The sequence below is a fragment of the Lonchura striata genome, chromosome 4 (assembly GCF_046129695.1).
Source record: "Lonchura striata isolate bLonStr1 chromosome 4, bLonStr1.mat, whole genome shotgun sequence".
Classification (NCBI taxonomy): Eukaryota; Metazoa; Chordata; class Aves; order Passeriformes; family Estrildidae; genus Lonchura; species Lonchura striata.
In genome coordinates, this window is record NC_134606.1 from 20,193,920 (window position 1) to 20,213,113 (window position 19,194).

General features: G+C 41.4%; 1 protein-coding gene across 4 annotated transcripts in view; it reads left to right on the forward strand.

The window, feature by feature from the left end:
• The first annotated feature begins 1,395 nt into the window (after window positions 1-1,395).
• PCDH7 (protocadherin 7) overlaps window positions 1,396-19,194 on the forward strand; it is a 261,503-nt gene continuing 243,704 nt past the window's right edge. For all 4 annotated transcript variants that reach the window (XM_031504566.2, XM_021554318.3, XM_021554319.3 and 1 more), the window contains exon 1: window positions 1,396-6,270. In XM_031504566.2, the coding sequence (XP_031360426.1) occupies window positions 3,100-6,270 (3,171 nt within the window). In that variant the 5' untranslated portion in view covers window positions 1,396-3,099. The remainder of the gene's footprint in view (window positions 6,271-19,194) is intronic.

Below are 19,194 nucleotides of genomic sequence, written 5' to 3' on the forward strand. Positions count from 1 at the left end.
CCTCCCTCCTACAATCACTCACCGCCCCTAATGACAAAGACACGCTGTGACCGTTGCTTTGAACCACCTCAACATATCCGACCGCTTTTCGCTTAAATATATCATCGCGATGAAAGAGACATTTCGCTACACTGGTCTGCACGCGTTTTTATTCAAAAGAGCCATATATATCGAGGAATGCACACACAAACACATACAGAACGCGCGCATACAGAACTTGCTTTCCCACATGTGTTCGCAGAGGGAGAAAGAGCAGCTGGATTCCTGCCTTCCCCTGGCTGCGCGCACGCACACAGGCGCACACACATGTACCCGCACACACCCGCGCACACACACCCGCACACAAGCGCGCATACACACCCGCACACGCTCATTCTTTCCCCACTGGCTGCCCCCCACTCGCCTGCCCCCGGAGCCTCCCTCTTTTCCCTCCGGGCTCCGAGCAGAAAGGACAGGTAAGGAGCCAGGCATCACCAAGGGTAGGGCGGTAGCACACAAAAGCCATACGCGATTAAATGGCTCAAAGTCAAAAGGAGACGCGAACTAGAGATGTCAGAATAAGCAAAGTTGAGCCGAAGAGCTTTAGCATTAAAGTTTATTTCCCACTTACCCAGGTAGGTGACGCTACATTTTAGCAATCATCGAAGCAGCAAGTCTCTGTTCGGAAATAAGTCTGTTACTTCTTACATGTGTTTATTCTACTAACCCTCTCGCTCCCTTCCTGATCATTTCCGAGGCTGGTTTTGTTTGTTGTTGTTTTTTTTTTTTTAATTTATTTTTTATTTTTCTCCTAGGATACCCACAAACATGCTGAAAACACATTCAAAACATGGTAATAGGAAGAACACAATCACAAAGACTGAGAGGCTGAAACAGCATTGGGAAACAGGACGAAAGTCTGAGATGTAAGGCAGTCCCCCTTCCTCCCTGGAGTTTTATGCAGTTACAGTGACTGCAGCTATTTCACAAAAGCACCGACACAACAGGGGAAGGTGGGAATCTGCAAAACGAGTTTCCTTACCAGCTTGATTCCGCAAAATGCACAATAGAAGAAAAGAAAGACGAACAAACATTTGCTTTAAAAATCGTTGCTCGATTCACAGTCTATAGCGGACGTGGGGAGGGAGAGGAGAAAATCACTATAGATCACGGGTTTGAGAAAGCAACAGAAGCAACACTCGGGCGTGAAATGAGGATCGGTTTTGAGGACTGGACTGGTGTTTTGTGATGAGCAGCTATCCCACTTGCAGTACTAGCAGCAGAGACAGAGGGTAAGACTGAGCTTTCTGGAGTGCAGCGCTTGACTCGTCGTCCCTCCTCCTCCTCCCTCCCTCCCTCCCGCCCTCCCTCTCTCTCTCTCTCTCTCTCTCTCTCTCTGCTCTCCCTCTTTCTCTCTCTCCCTCTCTTTCTGTGTGTATGTAGCGCAGGCGGCTCTGCTGCTGCAGCGTCAGGGAAGAGCTACCGAGAGAGGCTTCAGCAGCTCCCTCCACTTTGGGCAAACTTGCCGGTTTACCGCTTCTTCTTTTTTTTTTTTTTTTTTTTTTCTTCTTCTTCTTTTTTTCTTTTTTTTTTCCTTACGAGTGAGAAGCTTCTCAATTGCCATTCAACATTTTAAAGCACAAGCCGCTCTGCCGTGAAAGCGCCTGATCCACACTTCTCTGAAAGACACAGGAGGGAATACACAATTGCAGATTTCACCCACTGTGGCAGTGCAGATCAAAGGAAACAACTGACTGATACAATTTTATTTGCAAATAGAACTCTGTATTTTTTTTAATCGCGTCGCGGCTTTTTTCCCCTCCCCTTTGCCATTCCGCTTTATATGGATGTAATTCAGAATCTGTGTTAATTCACATGGGGGATCCAGTTACATCTTGTTCCGCTCCGGGTATAATTACGAGAGACCAATAATCGCCTTTGGACACATAGTTTTGTTGCTAACCTTTGAACTGAAAGGATCAAGTTCAGATCTGGTTACCTGCATTGGGACGGGAAGGAAGAGGAGAGAGAGAGAGAGAGAGAGAGAGGGAGACTGCAATCTCATTTGTGAATCGCTCTCAGTGCTGCAGATCCAGATTGCTTTAACACATGCAGTGCAAATGCAGGTAAGGCACACACACAAACTGCGGATGCAAAAACAAACTTGGGACTGTTGTGTGTCTATGTTCTTATCTCCAGCCTTGCAAATTCCGGGCAAACGGCTTCTGCAGTTTCTGTATCGTTGCTTTGTGACTAATGACCTTGCGCAGAGTTGTTAAAAAAAATCCGCTCCGGAGAAAGAGCTGAACATTTTAGGCGATCTCTGAAGATGGATTTGGGTGCTTTTTTGCCAACCAAAGGGGATATTCTTTGGACTGCACTGTAATAGCCGGGGTTCTCTCCTATCAGCTGTGCAGCTGCCGACATTATTGGGATTTTTTTTTTTTTTTTTACTTTCTGGGTTTTTTTTTGTTTGGTTTTTTTTTTTGTTGTTGGTGGTGGTGTTTTTTTTTTTTTTTTATAAGAGCTGCCCATTGCTAAGAGGATTTGGAGTTTTCCCGGACCCAAGCCCTTTGAATAAAGCGAATCACAATATTTTCCCCTGTGTGTGCAGAGAGGGGGAAAAATAAAGCTAATGCCTTGGTCGTAAACGGCTGAGAGGGGGAGAGAGAGAGAGAGAAAAGAGAGAGAGTGTGTGAATTATAGTTAACTCTAGTGTTGAAGACAACGACCTGGGGGGCTTCGAATCGTACAGTACTGCTTCTGCTTTTATTGCAAACCTTGCAAAGTGAATACAGTAAAATCAGAGAGGAGGAGGAGGAGAAGGGGGAGGAGGAGGAAAATCCCATCCTATCTACTGAGATGAATCTTTAAAAAGCAAAATCTGCTGTCCCGTGAACTGTAAGTATATCGCAACTGGAAGGCAGGGATAGCAGCAGAGGAGCCAGCAGCAGGGTTTTGACCACCAATTGCACCAGTCATGAGACAATAAGTTTCCAGAAATAGAAGGATTTTATAATTGATCACCTGGACTGTCAGCCGCACTGTTGGCTTGTCAGGGGAGTTTATTGGGGGGCAGGTGGGAGTGAGAGGAGGGAGGGGGGTTTCGGTACGAGGAAGATGAGGAAGATGCGGACCCTCCTTCGCTTTGTGCATTGCTGCTGCTGCTGCTTCTTGTTCCTCCTGCCTCCTCCGCTCTGGGTCAGCCTCGCAGCGGCTAAGCAGCTCCTGAAGTACCGGCTGGCCGAGGAGGGACCCGCCGACATCCGCATCGGCAACGTGGCTTCCGACCTGGGGATCGTGACGGGCTCCGGAGAGGTGACATTCAGCCTGGAGTCGGGCTCCGACTACCTCAAGATCGATAACATGACCGGGGAGCTGAGCACCACAGAGCGGCGCATCGACCGCGAAAAGCTGCCGCAGTGCCAGATGATCTTCGACGAGAACGAGTGCTTCTTGGACTTTGAGGTGTCGGTCATCGGCCCCTCGCAGAGCTGGGTGGACCTCTTCGAGGGCCGGGTCATCATCCTGGACATCAACGACAACACCCCCACCTTTCCTTCCCCCGTCCTCACGCTCACCGTGGAGGAGAACCGGCCCGTGGGGACGCTCTACCTGCTCCCCACCGCCACCGACAGGGACTTCGGCCGCAACGGCATCGAGCGCTACGAGCTGCTGCAGGAGCCCGGCGGGGACGGCGGCCGGCGCGGCGGCGGGGGGGGCGCGGCCGCGGCGGCCCCCGAGAGCGCCCCCTTCCCCGGCGGCAGCAAGCGGCGGCAGGAGGCGGAGGCGGCCGCCCGCAGCAGCGTCTTCGAGCTGCAGGTGGCCGACACCCTGGACGGGGAGAAGCAGCCGCAGCTGATCGTCAAGGGGGCGCTGGACCGGGAGCAGCGGGACTCCTACGAGCTCAGCCTCCGCGTGCGGGACGGCGGCGACCCGGCACGGTCCTCGCAGGCCATCCTGAGGGTGCTGATCACCGACGTGAACGACAACAGCCCCCGCTTCGAGAAGAGCGTCTATGAGGCGGACCTGGCGGAGAACAGCAGCCCTGGGACCCCGATCCTGCAGCTGCGAGCCACCGACCTGGACGTGGGAGTGAATGGGCAGATCGAGTACGTCTTCGGGGCGGCCACTGAGTCCGTCAGGCGCCTACTGCGGCTGGACGAGACCTCGGGCTGGCTCAGCGTCTTGCACCGCATCGACCGGGAGGAGGTGAACCAGCTTCGCTTCACCGTCATGGCCCGAGACCGGGGCCAGCCCCCCAAGACAGACAAGGCCACTGTCGTGCTGAACATCCGGGATGAAAATGACAACGTGCCCACCATCGACATCCGGAAAATCGGGCGCATCCCGCTCCGGGACGGGGTGGCAAGCGTGGCCGAGGATGTCCTGGTGGACACCCCCATTGCCTTGGTGCAGGTATCTGACCGGGACCAAGGTGAAAATGGCGTGGTGACCTGTACTGTGGTGGGCGATGTGCCCTTCCAGCTCAAACCGGCCAGTGAGGGTGAGGGTGAGCCACAGAATAAGCGCAAGTATTTCCTCCACACCTCGGCCCCTCTGGATTATGAAGCTGTCCGTGACTACAATGTGGTGATTGTGGCTGTGGACTCAGGCAGCCCCAGCTTGTCCAGCAACAACTCCTTGCTGGTGCGGGTCGGGGACACTAATGACAACCCTCCCATGTTCAGCCAGGCTGTGCTGGAGGTTTCCTTTCCAGAGAACAACTTGCCTGGTGAGAGGGTGGCCACAGTGGTTGCCACAGATGCAGACAGTGGCAAGAATGCTGAGATCACCTATTCCTTGGAGGCCTCACCCCTCTCCCCAGAGGCACCGGGCAGCATCTTCAGCATTGACCCTGACTCTGGGGATGTATCGGTTCAGGCAGTGCTGGACCGTGAGCAACGTGACACTTATGAATTTCAGGTGACAGCCCGGGACAAGGGGGTGCCATCACTGCAGGGCTCCACCACAGTGGTGGTGCGAGTGTCAGACCGCAATGACAATGAGCCACGCTTCATGCAGGATGTGTTCACTTTCTACGTGAAAGAAAACCTGCAGCCCAACAGCCCCGTGGGCATGGTGACTGTGATGGACTTTGACAAGGGCCGCAACGCCGAGCTCAGCCTCTCCATTCAGCCTGGAGACCACGAACAGGCAGCTGGCATCTTCTCCATCGAGAATGACACTGGAACAATTTTTTCCACTGTCTCTTTTGACCGTGAGCAGCAGACCAGCTACACCTTTAAGGTGAAGGCAGTGGATGGGGGTGAGCCACCACGGTCTGCCACAGCCACCGTGTCCCTCTTTGTGATGGATGAGAATGACAATGCACCCACTGTCACCTTCCCCAGCAACAGCTCCTACACTGTGCTGCCACCCTCCAGCAACATGCGCACCGTGGTGGCCACAGTGGTCGCCACTGATGCTGACACTGGTCTCAATGCTGACCTCAACTACAGCATTGTTGGGGGCAACCCCTTCAAACTCTTTGAAATAGACCCGGCCAGTGGTGTGGTGTCACTGGTGGGCAAGTTGGCCCCCAAGCACTATGGCCTGCACCGCCTGGTTGTGCAGGTGAATGACAGTGGGCAGCCACCCCAGTCCACCACCGCCCTGCTCCATGTCTTTGTCAATGAGAGCCTGTCCAACGCCACTGTGGTAGAGAGCCAGGTGGCCCGCAGCCTTCACACCCCACTGGCCCAGGACATTGCTGGTGATCCCAGCTATGAGCTGAGCAAGCAGCGGCTTAGCATAGTCATTGGTGTGGTGGCTGGCATCATGACCGTCATCCTTCTTATCCTCGTGGTGGTCATGGCCCGCTACTGCCGATCCAAGGGCAAGCATGGCTACGAGGCCGGCAAGAAGGACCATGAGGATTTCTTCACCCCCCAGCAGCATGACAAGGCCAAGAAGCCCAAGAAGGACAAGAAAGGCAAGAAGGGCAAGCAGCCCCTCTATAGCAGCATTGTTACTGTCGAGGCTTCCAAACCCAATGGGCAGCGCTATGACAGTGTCAACGAGAAGCTCTCGGACAGCCCTGGCATGGGCCGATATCGCTCGGTCAATGGTGGCCCGGGCAGCCCTGACCTGGCCAGGCACTACAAGTCGAGCTCACCGCTGCCCACGGTCCAGCTGCACCCACAGTCCCCCACTGCCGGCAAAAAGCACCAGGCCGTGCAGGACCTGCCCCCAGCAAACACCTTCGTGGGAGCCGGCGACAACATCTCCATCGGCTCGGACCATTGCTCTGAGTACAGCTGCCAGGCCAGCAGCAAGTACAGCAAGCAGGTAAGAGCGCTGCACCCGCGGGCCCCAGCACGCAGACACACGCACACAGAGCGGGTGAGGGATGCCCGTCCCCCCGCCTCCCACGCTGGCACAGGCACACACCCGCCAAGGCTCAGTGACCCGTTCAGTCTGGTGCCCCCGCGCCCCTCCCTCCCGCCAGTCAGGTGCACAGACCAACACACAGCACGAAGGAAGGACAGCCAGACATCTTTATTGCTATTACTACAATTTTTATCATTGCCTCCCCTTATCAGATCCGGTAGCCAAGCAGCCCGTCCATGCAGCCGGCGCTGCCCCGCCGCAGGCGCAGCGGCAGCCGGCCGCGGAGGCCGGGGTCTGTCGCCAGTCCCGACAGCGGACTGTAGGGCAGCCTGAGATGCCTTTACTAGCCGCGCTCCCAGAGGCCAAACCCGGCGGGTTTAGGGGGGTCGAGGGGAGATCAGGACCCCCCACCAGGCGGAGCCGCCATCCTCCTCCCGTTGCCCGGCCCCGCCTCCATCAGCCTGTCCCGGCGCTTCCCCCACCGCGATGCTCTCCCAGCCTTGGGGATGTGCCATCTCCAGCTAAGGAGGAAAGTTTCGCCTCGGCAGCCAGTTGTTTCAGGGAAAGGGAGTTGCAGCCTGCCTGACGCTTCCTAAAGCTGTGGGGTTAGAGTGGATTTGCAGCCGCATCGCTGAAGCGTTAATGGCTGTAATTACCAGGTCTTTCATTAGGACCAAAATGGTTAAATAATCTACACAGCCTATCTACGCTTTAATTTACACCACGGAGATTTGCACTCATTGCAGCAGTTGCTCTGAATAAGCGTTAGTGAGTTCAGAATCGCACCCCAGTAATGTTTTCATTGCTTTTTTTTTTATGCACCTCTTGCCTATCTCATGAGATTTCATTCATGCTGAGAGGCCCTAATTTGCTTGCCCAGCTGTCGCATAGCTCTGTGTGTAGTCGTGAGACCTCTCGGAGCGAAATGTGCCTTCAGGGGTGCCACGAGTGGCTGGCTCTGGTCTCGACTGTGTTGGCGGGGCTCGGTTCAATGAAGCTCCGATAGCCTAAAACTGGTGATGGTAGGGACAGTCTTTACAGTCCTTGAAATAAGATAGGGATAGCACAGAGGGGAATCAAGCTTCTAAGTGAAGGCTTCCCTTTATTTTATAAGACGTTTATGTACCCTGAACAGAGGTCCCTCTTTTTTGGGGAAGCACTCTTTGGGTGACAGTACGTATAAGATAACATCCTGAATGTTTTCTTAATTACGATGCACGTTACACAGGAACCTAGGGGCAAATGAATGCTGATTCATGTAACTACTCATCCAAGTCTGGAACAGGGAATTTCTGACTAGTTTGACAAAAATGCTTTCTTTTCCACTTATTAACATGCAAATATGGTACACGATGACTTCTTTTATACTTTGAAATGTTTTCTAGCTTACTAAAATTGAAGTTTTACAAGTGCTGCCTGTATTTGCATTCTGCTCAGAAATGCTTAATATATAGTAGCATAAAACTAATTGTGTAAGCTACCCCTCCAGTCTTTCAGGTCACCAAATTAGTGTGATTGTACTATCCACCAGTGCTTTTGTATATGTGGCTTTGCAAGTGATGCAGACTTATAGAACTTTTGACACAGTAGTTTCTGTGTGATGCATTTAATTAATGCTGTCCTAGAGAGTACATCACAATTTTAGTTTGAGAATAGTCTGTATAAAATACAAATTACTAAGTTCTTTATCTTTCATCTCCTAAGGCTTATCAAGCACAGAGTAGATGATGCCATTTTAGCAAACACTGGAATAAAAGTAGCAATGGAATATATGCTAATCAGAAATCACTTCTTTCTTGGTACTGCAATTCATCTAAACATATGGATTATAATCTGTTAAAGTGTAGTTTAATTCAGTGTAAAAGAATGATTTGCATTCTAAAAGTAGGAAAGATAAAGGAATACACATTACAAATTTCTGTTTTGCTTGATTAAAAAACCCCAAATTTGTTTATGATTATAATACAGTAATATATTTTGAATTACCTAATGTATTCCAAGGATTTCTTTAGATAAAAAATATATGAGAAAACTTAGTAGAAGAAAATGGCTTTATTGCACTTTTACACAGAAGTGCACCTTGAATAACTCCATTACTTATGTTGTTTGCTGCAAACCAGTTTCTCAGTGTTGATAGTTCTCTTGTGTTAAATATTTAGCCTGCTATGAATGTTCACTTATTCAAGTAGTTTATAGCCAGTATTCTAAGTCTTATCTATTTATTTTTAAATATGTAGGGAGTATTTTCACACTTGCATGCATATAAATTGGAAATTGGCCAAGAAAACAGTAAAGGTAGTGTTAAATTACAGACTTTATGGGAGAGTCTATCAGTCACAAACCCTCTATTACCATTTTCCTATGTGTACTTGCCAGCTTGTTGCTGAGTGACATTTGTATACTTTTGCTCATTTTACATAGTACCGAAGACATTAAGATGTGCATAAACAATATGTACACTTTTCACATCTCAAACATTGACAGTGCAGTATCTCTCAGTTTAGCAGGCAAAACACCTGGGGATTTTTAACACCCAAGCTTTAGAGAGAAATGTGAAGCAAATGCAGATAAAAGGTTCTGATGGGATTTGTATCAGATTATTTCCTAGTTCTGCTGTACATATAGAAAAGAACCAGTAGCATAATGGTATGACTGTGGTAAAGAGCCTACTTGAAATCTCTAAGAATACCTTTATTTACTTATTGTCAGTTCCCTTTGTTCTAAGGAGACATTAGACAATGTAAAAAAAATTAGAACAAGTAAGTGAACACAGTAGAACATACCTGCTCTAAGTTATTGGAGATGAGAGTGATGCTAATTTCCCATTAGTGTAATTAGAATTGGTAACTGATACTTTCCTATACCTACAATACAGCAGTTAGGAAATAAAGTCTCTACTTACATGACCGACTGGTGTACCCCAGGGAACACAGGTTGTTTTCATTCCCATGATTTGATACTTAATTTTTAAGGTGTTAAATTGAATTCTTATATGAGTTTCAAAATACATCATGTTTTACACAGGACTGTATAAGAGAACTTAATTGGAGAAAACTACAATACGTAACTCTCCTCCTTCTGACATCTTGCATTTTTTATAAAGTTTAAAACAAAGTTCTGTGTTCAGCAGACTTCTGACTTTTCAAAGTCACTATTTTTTAGGAGATCTTTAACAAGTTTAACTCTTATCCTTGTCTTACTTAGCATGGTATTACTCTGAAATATTCTTTTAGCCTCTTATCAATTCTCTCCTTTTCAGTAAAGAACTACAAATGTTTGAAACACTTAGCATTCCACAGGTCTTAATCACTTACCAAAAGTTAAAGCTGTACAGAAGTGTTTTACTGAATGAGGATGAATTTAAGTATTTTTCTGGATCATGAATTTAAAATTTGAAACTTCCAGGTGCTGCACATTACCCATAAGGATCCTGGATATTTGGATTTCCAGCAAAGACAGCCAAAGATAATGAAAGCTCAGTGTCTAAGGGGAATCACTTAACAGCTTGGAGAGTTACATACTTAATCATAAATCTCATAATGAATTTTAATTGTAAATACTTGTTTATTTTATTATTTAATTACAGATAGATTTTTAAAATATATACTTCTCCACCTCTTTGTCTCTGCAAAATAGCATCATATAAGCAGTTTTATTTCAGTGAAAATTTGCATCATGAATCCACACATTACCAACTATTCTTTGAAGAACAAACATTTTAAACAGTCTTTATATTTCTTGGCTATCATCTTGTCTTGGTATCTTTTTTACTTACTTTACTAAGCAATGATTATTGTCTCTTTAAAACACTTCAGTTATAATGCTGAGGGTTTTTTTGCTTGTTATTTTTTTAAGAGATATTGGTCACTATAAGTGGAACTTATAGAAACAGTAAAGGAATTTCTGAGCAGAATTATTTCTGTACTTCAGATATTGGCTTCTTGACAACCCTGTAATTCTTTATGAAAAATCCCAATGCCTTTTCTCATTGAAAATGCATTGTTTCATGAAGAAAAATATTTATCAAACCAGTGCACTGACACTCTAATTAAGTTATATGCATTTCCTGTAAAGTCTTACTTTCCTGAAAGTGAAATACATATAAATTAATTTCTGGAAAAAAATTCTTTTCCAGTAGCCAGTTAATTTATTACATAAAATTTGAAACATTAATCAGTCTACTGCAATATTGCAGAAGCATTTTGACTAGTTGGTTATCATGTATGTCAATTGTATCTATAAACGAAATGGATCAATTTCCTTATTAACATGTACATATACCCAGCAGCCTTAGTAGGACCCCAAATTCAACCATTAAGGAGGCTCTCAGTTTAACCATACAGGAGGGCGTCATCTTTCTTCTTGTTTATGTAAAGACACACACATACACAGAGAGGCTTATCTCAAAGGTTATTTTTTATATTCCCAGACACCTCTAAAGAATAAATTTTTACACAACTTTGAGCTAAGCAAATACACTACAGTATAATAATCATAAAAATGACAATGTCATTGTGGCACTAATTGTCATGTAAAAAAAAAAGAACATTGTTATTGAGTATAAACATTTGCATTGGTGACTTCTTGCACACATTTAACTTTCATACTCTTTAGTGAAAAATGTACAGAAGTATTTTCAATTTTCTGTTCTCATTTTGCATTATGTTAAATATTTTACAATTAGTTTTTAAAAGTGACCCACATTTCACCTTCAGTAGCAAATTATGATGAAAGAGGGGCTAATTAAACATGAAATGGATGTATCATTGATGCTTTAATTATCTTTATTTAACATAAAGTGTTCCACTGATAAGTGCAGCTTTTATTTTTTTCCTCGCCAGTAAAATCATCTTGTACAGCACACAAATGACTAAGTTACCACTGAATCATTCTGCACTCCCAGGAGATGTAGAGAGCCAAAAGGGACAGGATCTGAGTAAAGGAGAATACATGCTCTGAATAAGTAAAGAACTGTACTATTATAGGCAAGGGGTAGCAAGAAGCATCTTTAAAAGGATAGAATCTGATTTATCAACTCAGACAGCTCTCTGGCGTTATACAAAGTGAACTTGGGTTATAACCATGCTTAGCAGCTTTACTATTGCTGTCTTTGTGTTTCTCAGTGTGTTTCTTCCTCTTTCTTTCTTTTTTTTTTTTTTTTAATTTTTTGTTTAGTTATCTGGTTTTCTAGTATTTGGGATAGTTGCTAGTTTGACCATCAGTACAGCTTTGTTTCATCTCTGCAGCTTCAGACTCATTTTCCTTTAAGTATTTTCTTTCAAAAGTTTAAGAAGGTTTATGTACTTAATAATATACTAGGCTACTTTGACACATAAAACTAAATTTGGTTTTGCATTAAAATATAGAAGAAAATCAACAAACTTCAGAAGTAGTTAGCATTATAAGTCAACTAAATCTTTGACAAGCACTCTGAACTCTTCACTATAATTGCAAAACATTTTAGTACTTAATTACTAATCTTAACAAGATTAGCATAATTTTAACTATATATATAGGGAATACTGATAGAGGCATATGAGAAATCCAGCACAGTATTTAACAGGAAGATTATCTAAGCAAGTCTGCTTCAAACAGACATTTAGAAACTGTTAAAGCTGCAAAATATACTTTTTTTCAGTCTTAGGCCACATTCTGTGTAGTATGTTCCATGTAATTTATGTTCTACATTTCTCCATTTGAAAAAAAATTTACTTTTCTAGATTGCTTTATTTCAGCATGTGCTGAGAAGATGCTATTTTTCTTCCCTGATTTTTCTTTCCTGGAGGTGTACATTTATTTCCTATAATCAGATTTAAGACTTTTGTATCATATACTACACATTCATTTTAATCAATAATTGAAATGAAAAAAATAGACTAACAGCTACAATCAAGGATCAAAAAACCTTTTAAATTATTGTTATTTTTTGTACATAAATTTGCATTATTTTAATTTTTAATTAAATCTGTAAAAGAAAATTGTGACATGCATAAAGGTATATTTCAAGCTAGGACTAATTTACTGTTTTCCATATATTTCAGGAAACAGACTTCCCAAGGTCACTTGTATTTTGTTGTTGTGGATGACAAAATATCACAGTAATGCTGGAGTAACTAAGATTAGTGGAGCTTCTGAAATGAGTGACAAGAATCAGAATGGAATAACACCAGACTAATCCATAGGAGATTTTAAACTTTTTAATTTCTTATTTCAATGCAATTTCCTCTAAAAATATTTAACTGAAAGAAAGTCATGAACACAAGTCAAAGTCTAAAAAAGTGATTATACTGAAGTATGAGTTAGTCAAGTTCCTGAATTACGTCAGTGATACACGCTGAAGTTGTCCAACTGTGTGGAGATGTGCTCAGCATGAGTCATTTGCTCACTCTTATGTGGCCATTTTCACTGACAAGAGATCTAAAATTAAAATTAAGAGCAACTTTTAAAGGTATTAAAAACCCAAGGGATTTGCTGTATATATTGCACATGCAAGCAGTGTGGAGGAACCATTTATTATTACTTTTTGTGAAAGGAGAATGTAGAAAAACTTTAGAGTAAATTTTGGAGCTTGAACAAAAGAATAATGAAGTTTGAACAAAAAAAATATTCTGGCCCCATATAAAACTGTAAGGTAGGTAAAAGTGATGTGACCATTATCTTTGTCTTTCAAAACATAATTTACCTTATTAACTACTAATCAGAGTGAGTATATTTTTTAAAGGCAAACATTTTTCTGTCAAATGAGATTTTGTTACAGATTTAATGTTCTAATGTCTGAGTTTGTAACTGAATGAAATGAATGTGTGCTTGCAGGTAGCATTCTTGCAGCATTAAGAAGCAATACAATTGATATTTATCAATAGACCTTTATCAAAGTCTTTTATTATCTACAGATAATTATGGATAATGTAAAGTTAGTTTTTTAAAGTTAGATACAGCTGATGCTGAAAATTGCTCATAAATAGAGCCAGAATACAGAAATACCGATTCCACCTGTTAAAAATTCAGACAATTATATCTTGCAGTCATGTCTGAACAAATTCCTTTATATTAGACATGTAAGTAAAAAAAAATGCCACCTGAAAACATAAAAATTCCTGAATTTTGAATGGTCATGTGATGATTGTGAAGAATCTGCCATAAACTCCATTCAAATTATTTTTGACTGGTGGTGTGTCCAGGAAATGTATTGTGTATTATATGTCAAATATTTTCTCTGTTGTAGCACTTCTCAAAGAGAAATGGGAGGGGGTGCTGTAATTTATTCTTTATATCCATTTATAAATGTCAAGGTTTCTCCAGCCCTGGAGCAGTGCAAAATATGAGAAGTAGCCCCTACTTCTTTTGGAGAAGCAGAATTACTTTAACACAGAGACTTATCCTTGGGTAAAAAAAAGGGATCATCAGGACAATGCATTTAAAGGGGTACAATCTGGAATAGAATTATGTTTCTGACTTCAGTGTTGTGCTGGAAAATGACCTAAAGGAAGTTATGGAGTCTGTCATGGCATTCTGGCTATGGTTCAGCTATCTAAGGGTGAGCATCCTAACGTCAGTTCAGGTAGCTGAAAGTTCCTGTGCTGTCTGCACAGAGCTGCACACACAGGCTGTATGACACAAGACCTGGGTGTCCTCTGTACTCTCTTCTGTAGCTGAAGCTCAAGGCCAAACAAAAAAGCAATCACTAAATTCTTTGGTTTACTTAAAGGAACAATATTTAAAATTAAATTAAGCACTCTGTGAATGTCATGCACTTTGGCAGTGCTGAAAGTTATTTTTCCTGTGAGAACTTCAGCACAATCTTCAACAATTAATAGAACAGAATCTGATTACATATAAGCAGTTAACTGAATTTTCATTCATCATCAGACCTCTAAGGCTGATGTTTATCTCAGGTGAAACTACAAGTAATGCCACTAAAGTCAATCAAATTTAGCTAGTGTTGTGTAAATTGTGTCAGTAGATTGTGTCAGGTGTTGTAATATTCAGAAAATGCTTCATCTTAGAAAAAAATATAGATTTATGTTACCAGCATGTATATAAATATAATTTGCAAAATAACAGAGTAAGTTTTTGTCATGTATTACATCCAAATGCAAAATTATCTTTCTAAAAGGGTCTGGAAATGATGTGGCTTTAATGACACTTCAAAAAAGCAAGATTTTAGTATTGAACACATTCTTGCTTAAACTAATGGTCCAGCAAGAATACATATTTTTAGCTACCTTTGTTGGTCCCCAGGTAGGTCACAGTGTTTGTTCATGGAGCTGTGTGTTACCCCTTGTAGGTATATTTACAAGAAAGGCTTGGCTTGGCCTAAAACTATCCTATGAACTTCATAATATAAAACTTTGCTTTGAATAAAATCTGAGCATTTGCTTAGGAAAATCTGCTTGGTTTATTGCAAGTCCTATTTAAAACACTATATTGTACAAGAGAAAATACTTCTGTAGTTTGAAGTCTTTGTAAAGGTGAAAGACAAGAGTGGAAATAGAGATAATAAACAATAGAAAACTAAAGCATTAGTTCATCTGCTCCTACTATTTCCACAGTGATATTTTAAGCCCCATTTTATACTTTTGCTATTTGCATCTTTTACAGTCTTGCTGGTTTTAACATACATCTGATCTCATCATGTCACTCCTGCTCTAAGTGAAGTTACATTGTCTTAAAATTTGAGTAATTAAATAGTTAATCAGCTTCCTTATCTCCATCCATGTATTCCAAATTGGTTATAATGGCATAACGTGTGCCTCGTATGATAGTGAGAGAGGATATGGATTAGAAAAGTGCTATTTTCAGTGAGCATGTAATTATATCCAATTGCAGTATAAGTCTACAGAAGGACAGTAATTGATTTACTTGAGAGAGAAATATTTGTTGAGTTTTCAAGTACTGTAGTTCTTACATAGAAGGAATAATTGCACTGGAAACTAGAAATATCTACTTAACAGGGCACTACATGCTCAGCCTCTGAACCTCAGACCAGATCTTGGGTAAGATCTGTCACACGCTAGTGAATTTAGAAAATTCACTCACGTGGCTTCTCTGACTATATGTTTTACTTTTCTTCCTGCAATATAAGGGCCTAAATTTTAATTGTATTCAGAAAGATTATATTCAATTGAATTTTATTTTAATGGATTTTTTCTGAATACGAGTAAAATCCAGCTATTTCTAGAGCAGGTGTCAATTATGATGAGTAAAAGTTACAGCAGGGTGAAACAGAGCAGTACCTGTTTTCATAGAGTCTTTTAAATATGAGTGTTTTTCCAAGGAATTTCAACACAAAGTCTGGGTCATGTGTTTTGCTCAATTTGTTACTAGATGCATATGAAAGGGAACAGTATGACGTATCTGAACTAACTAGAGTGCAGATGTGAGTAGTACTTTATAGTCTGACAGAGAATTACCACCAAGGTGCAGTAGGTGTTTTGCCAGCACATGGGTTTGTGTAATGGGTGGGTTCAGCCCATAGGTTCAGAAACTGGCAGATCCTTGAGCAGCCGGGAAATCACCAGGGCTTGGTGCACCCCAGTAACTCATTCTCTTTAAATTCACCAGGTTCATAGGTAGAAATGATAGCTATGCTACTAAAATACTTGCTCCTTGTGGTGTTTTTCTGTGCTTTTATGCAAGAATTAAAAAAAAAAAAAATACACAAGGCAGCTTTAGTTTGGAGGTACAGGAAACTTGTGCAAGTGTTTACAAAATGGCTCTGCCTTTGCCATCCTGTGTTTTGCAGAGGTCACTGGACACTTATTATTTATCCTTTTTTGTGCAACATTGGTTCTTTAAAGAATTACTTATAGTCTTGCTGGTATTCTGTATCTTTCTGTTTGTTCTTTAATGCAGATGAGAAGATAAGCAACAGTGTGAAATTCCTCTGTGCAGCATAAATTAAGAAAATTTTGTTTTCATGATATTGCAAAATGTTTTATCATTTATGGTCTCATATTCAAGGAGACTGGGTGATTCTTTATTCAGTTGGCCCTTCAGAAGCTGATGAATGAATTGAAAATTTATCTTGGACTTTCTAATACTGCACATTAGTGTACCTTTCTAGCAACCTTGAATACTAAATTTATGTATTTTTTCTATACTAGTTCTTAATTAAATATATGAAGGGACTGAACTCTTTAAATTATATGGTAAACTTCCTGGAGAATTAATGTTACAGAAATATGAAAGGGCTGGCTAAAGCATCACTCCACCAAATGTTTCTAAAAGGCTTTATATATTTATAAGACTTCATGATCTACTATTGATGCAAATTACTAAGGATAAAAGAAAATCCATCTGTTATCAAAGAAAAAAATAAATTAAATAAGTCCAAGGATTTGGAAGACTTAGCATTAAGGACTAAGTATTCATACTTTGTGATGGGTTTATAGTAATTGACAGTAGAAAAGACTTCTTTTTTAGCATTTACAATGTGGGTTATTTTTTTTTAACTAAAGAAAATGACTTTGCCATAAAAGCTTCTCATGTAACATATCCTGTCTCATTTCATAATTTCCTATCCTTCACTGAAATGTCTCAATTAAAATACGGCCTATACCATTTCATATTGTGTTGTGCCTTACTAGCTTTATTGTTACCCTTACTATTAAAATAAATTCTATTTATTTAGCTACTGACCATTTAATCAAATGGTCAGTATCTAAACAAATAGCATTTCATCAAGAGCTGTTGGTTTTCAATCAGCTAGGAAACAGATTACAGGCCTGAGCACAGATCTAAGGCTAGTGTCTCCAATCTGCAACTAATTGTGCACTGATAATAGCACTGCCCACAGGCAAATCTGACTTGCTGTCCTGATCTATGATAGATTTTCCTGTATGTTAATATTGCATCAGATGGAGTCATTTTGTTGCAGTTGCCATATTTAACCTTTCCTTTTTAACTGGAAGTATATATTGTTTGGAGATACTACCTTCATGTTTAATTTCTGAAAAGAAATGCATAAAAGAGAACTTTCAAGGGAAACATTATAGCCATGATTTTCCCTTTAGCTTCTCTTCTTAAAACAGTTTCTTCTTTAGAAGATAAAGTACTGCTGATACTTAAAGAAGTACTTATATGTAGTATTACATATTCTGTGGCTTATCTCAGGGATTGAGGAACATGTTTTATAAACTGCAGCAGGCAGCAGTGCTTCAGTCCCTCCTGGTGTGTGTGGACTAGCTGTTGGGGGTGGTGTGTCCCTGAGTTCTCTCTGGATCAACTGCAGATCACGTAGTAACTCTATATAGCAGATGTGCAGATTACATTGTTAAGACATAAATATTCACATTTTTCCAGTGTGAAGTTGATGAGGGTGATTAAACACACAGCAGACCCAGTACTCTAACAAGACTCCACAATTTCAGGTGCTTCACAAATTCAGATCGCACTGTAAAAGCTGCTTTTAAACATAGATGATAGAATAGCAAACACTGCCTGCAGTCAGCACATTATAATGTTCTGGAAGAAAACTGTCTTCTGAGCTGTGTTCATTGTTCTTATGAAATGATTCCAATAGTTTCGAATCTTTCTTTTCACCTTGCTAGTTATGCAAACAGCTCTTCACTTTTTTCACTAAAGCAAGTGGGAATTGTTCACTGTCACAAATAATAAATAACAAGAGTACCTGGTCTGCGGAGCATGGAAGTGATAAAAACACATGCTTATGAGTGCTTGAGGTTTCACAGACATTAATTTTGAACTTTTTGATTGCAGTTCTGTTTTACAAGAGTGGATGCTGTTAGGGCAGCAGTACCCAGTGACAGTGAAGGATTATGACAACAGGCATATATCACTGTGAGCTTGATAAATTCAGTGTAAGCAATGGTCAGAAAATGCCCCTAAACCTGAAGTCATAAAATGTATCTTGCCTTTACTGAAAGTTAAAATAGTGAACATTTTTACTGCTAATGATATTTTTCAATTAGAATTCAATACTAATATGAGTATGCTTGAGAAGGTTTCTTTGTGCATAGTGAAATGAGTAGCTCTTACCAACATTAGTGACTTTCTTAACAGGTACACTGAGGGAAACTAGGAGTTTTGTGCAGAGTGCTGTTGTATATTTAACATGTAATCACATATAGAAAGGTCCTTTACAAAAGGTCAGCAAATACTTAGCAAGTCTGGCATTAGTAAAAGTCAGAAGGACTCTTCAGACTTTCAGGATGCTTTAAAACATTTTTTAAATGAACTTAGCATTTGAAGTCTAAATTGCAAGTTTGTCTAAAAGTATACTCCCTGACTACCTCTATGTAAATCAAGATGTGGTATATCGTCTTCCATTTTGAGATTGCACCATTCACAGGTAATAGGAGTGTTTCAAATCAGAAACTACATTTTTGGATTATGGATAGGAACAGGAATTTCAGTAATAATTGGACAGCATTCTGAAGTTGTATACTGTAAGAAATTAGAATCCAAACACTTAATCTTTAATATTTGTGCTCAGTTTTCAAGGTGATAACAAAGAAAATAAATCCTAAATTATACAGTAGAAAGTCCTGAATAAGGGAAGCAATTGAGTAAGAACATGTCTAGAAATGTTAGTACTTCATTTTTTTTTTTAATCTTTATCATTCTAGGGAATTAATCTTCATCCTTTCTGAAATCCTCACTGAGCTGGTAATTTTTTCACATTTTCAGAACATCATCAAAGCCATGCTAATCTGGACCAAGGGCATGTCTCAGAGTCCTTGAATCTCTGAAGAAAACATTTTGCTGTCTTTCCTATTTTTAACATAATCAAGATTCACTTCAAACTTTTATAAAACCTTTAGAGAAGACAGTTTGATTATTTACAAGACTGGTGTTATAGGATACAATCAACAGCTTACAGTTCATTGCAAGATTAATAAGAAAAAATTGCAAATCCAG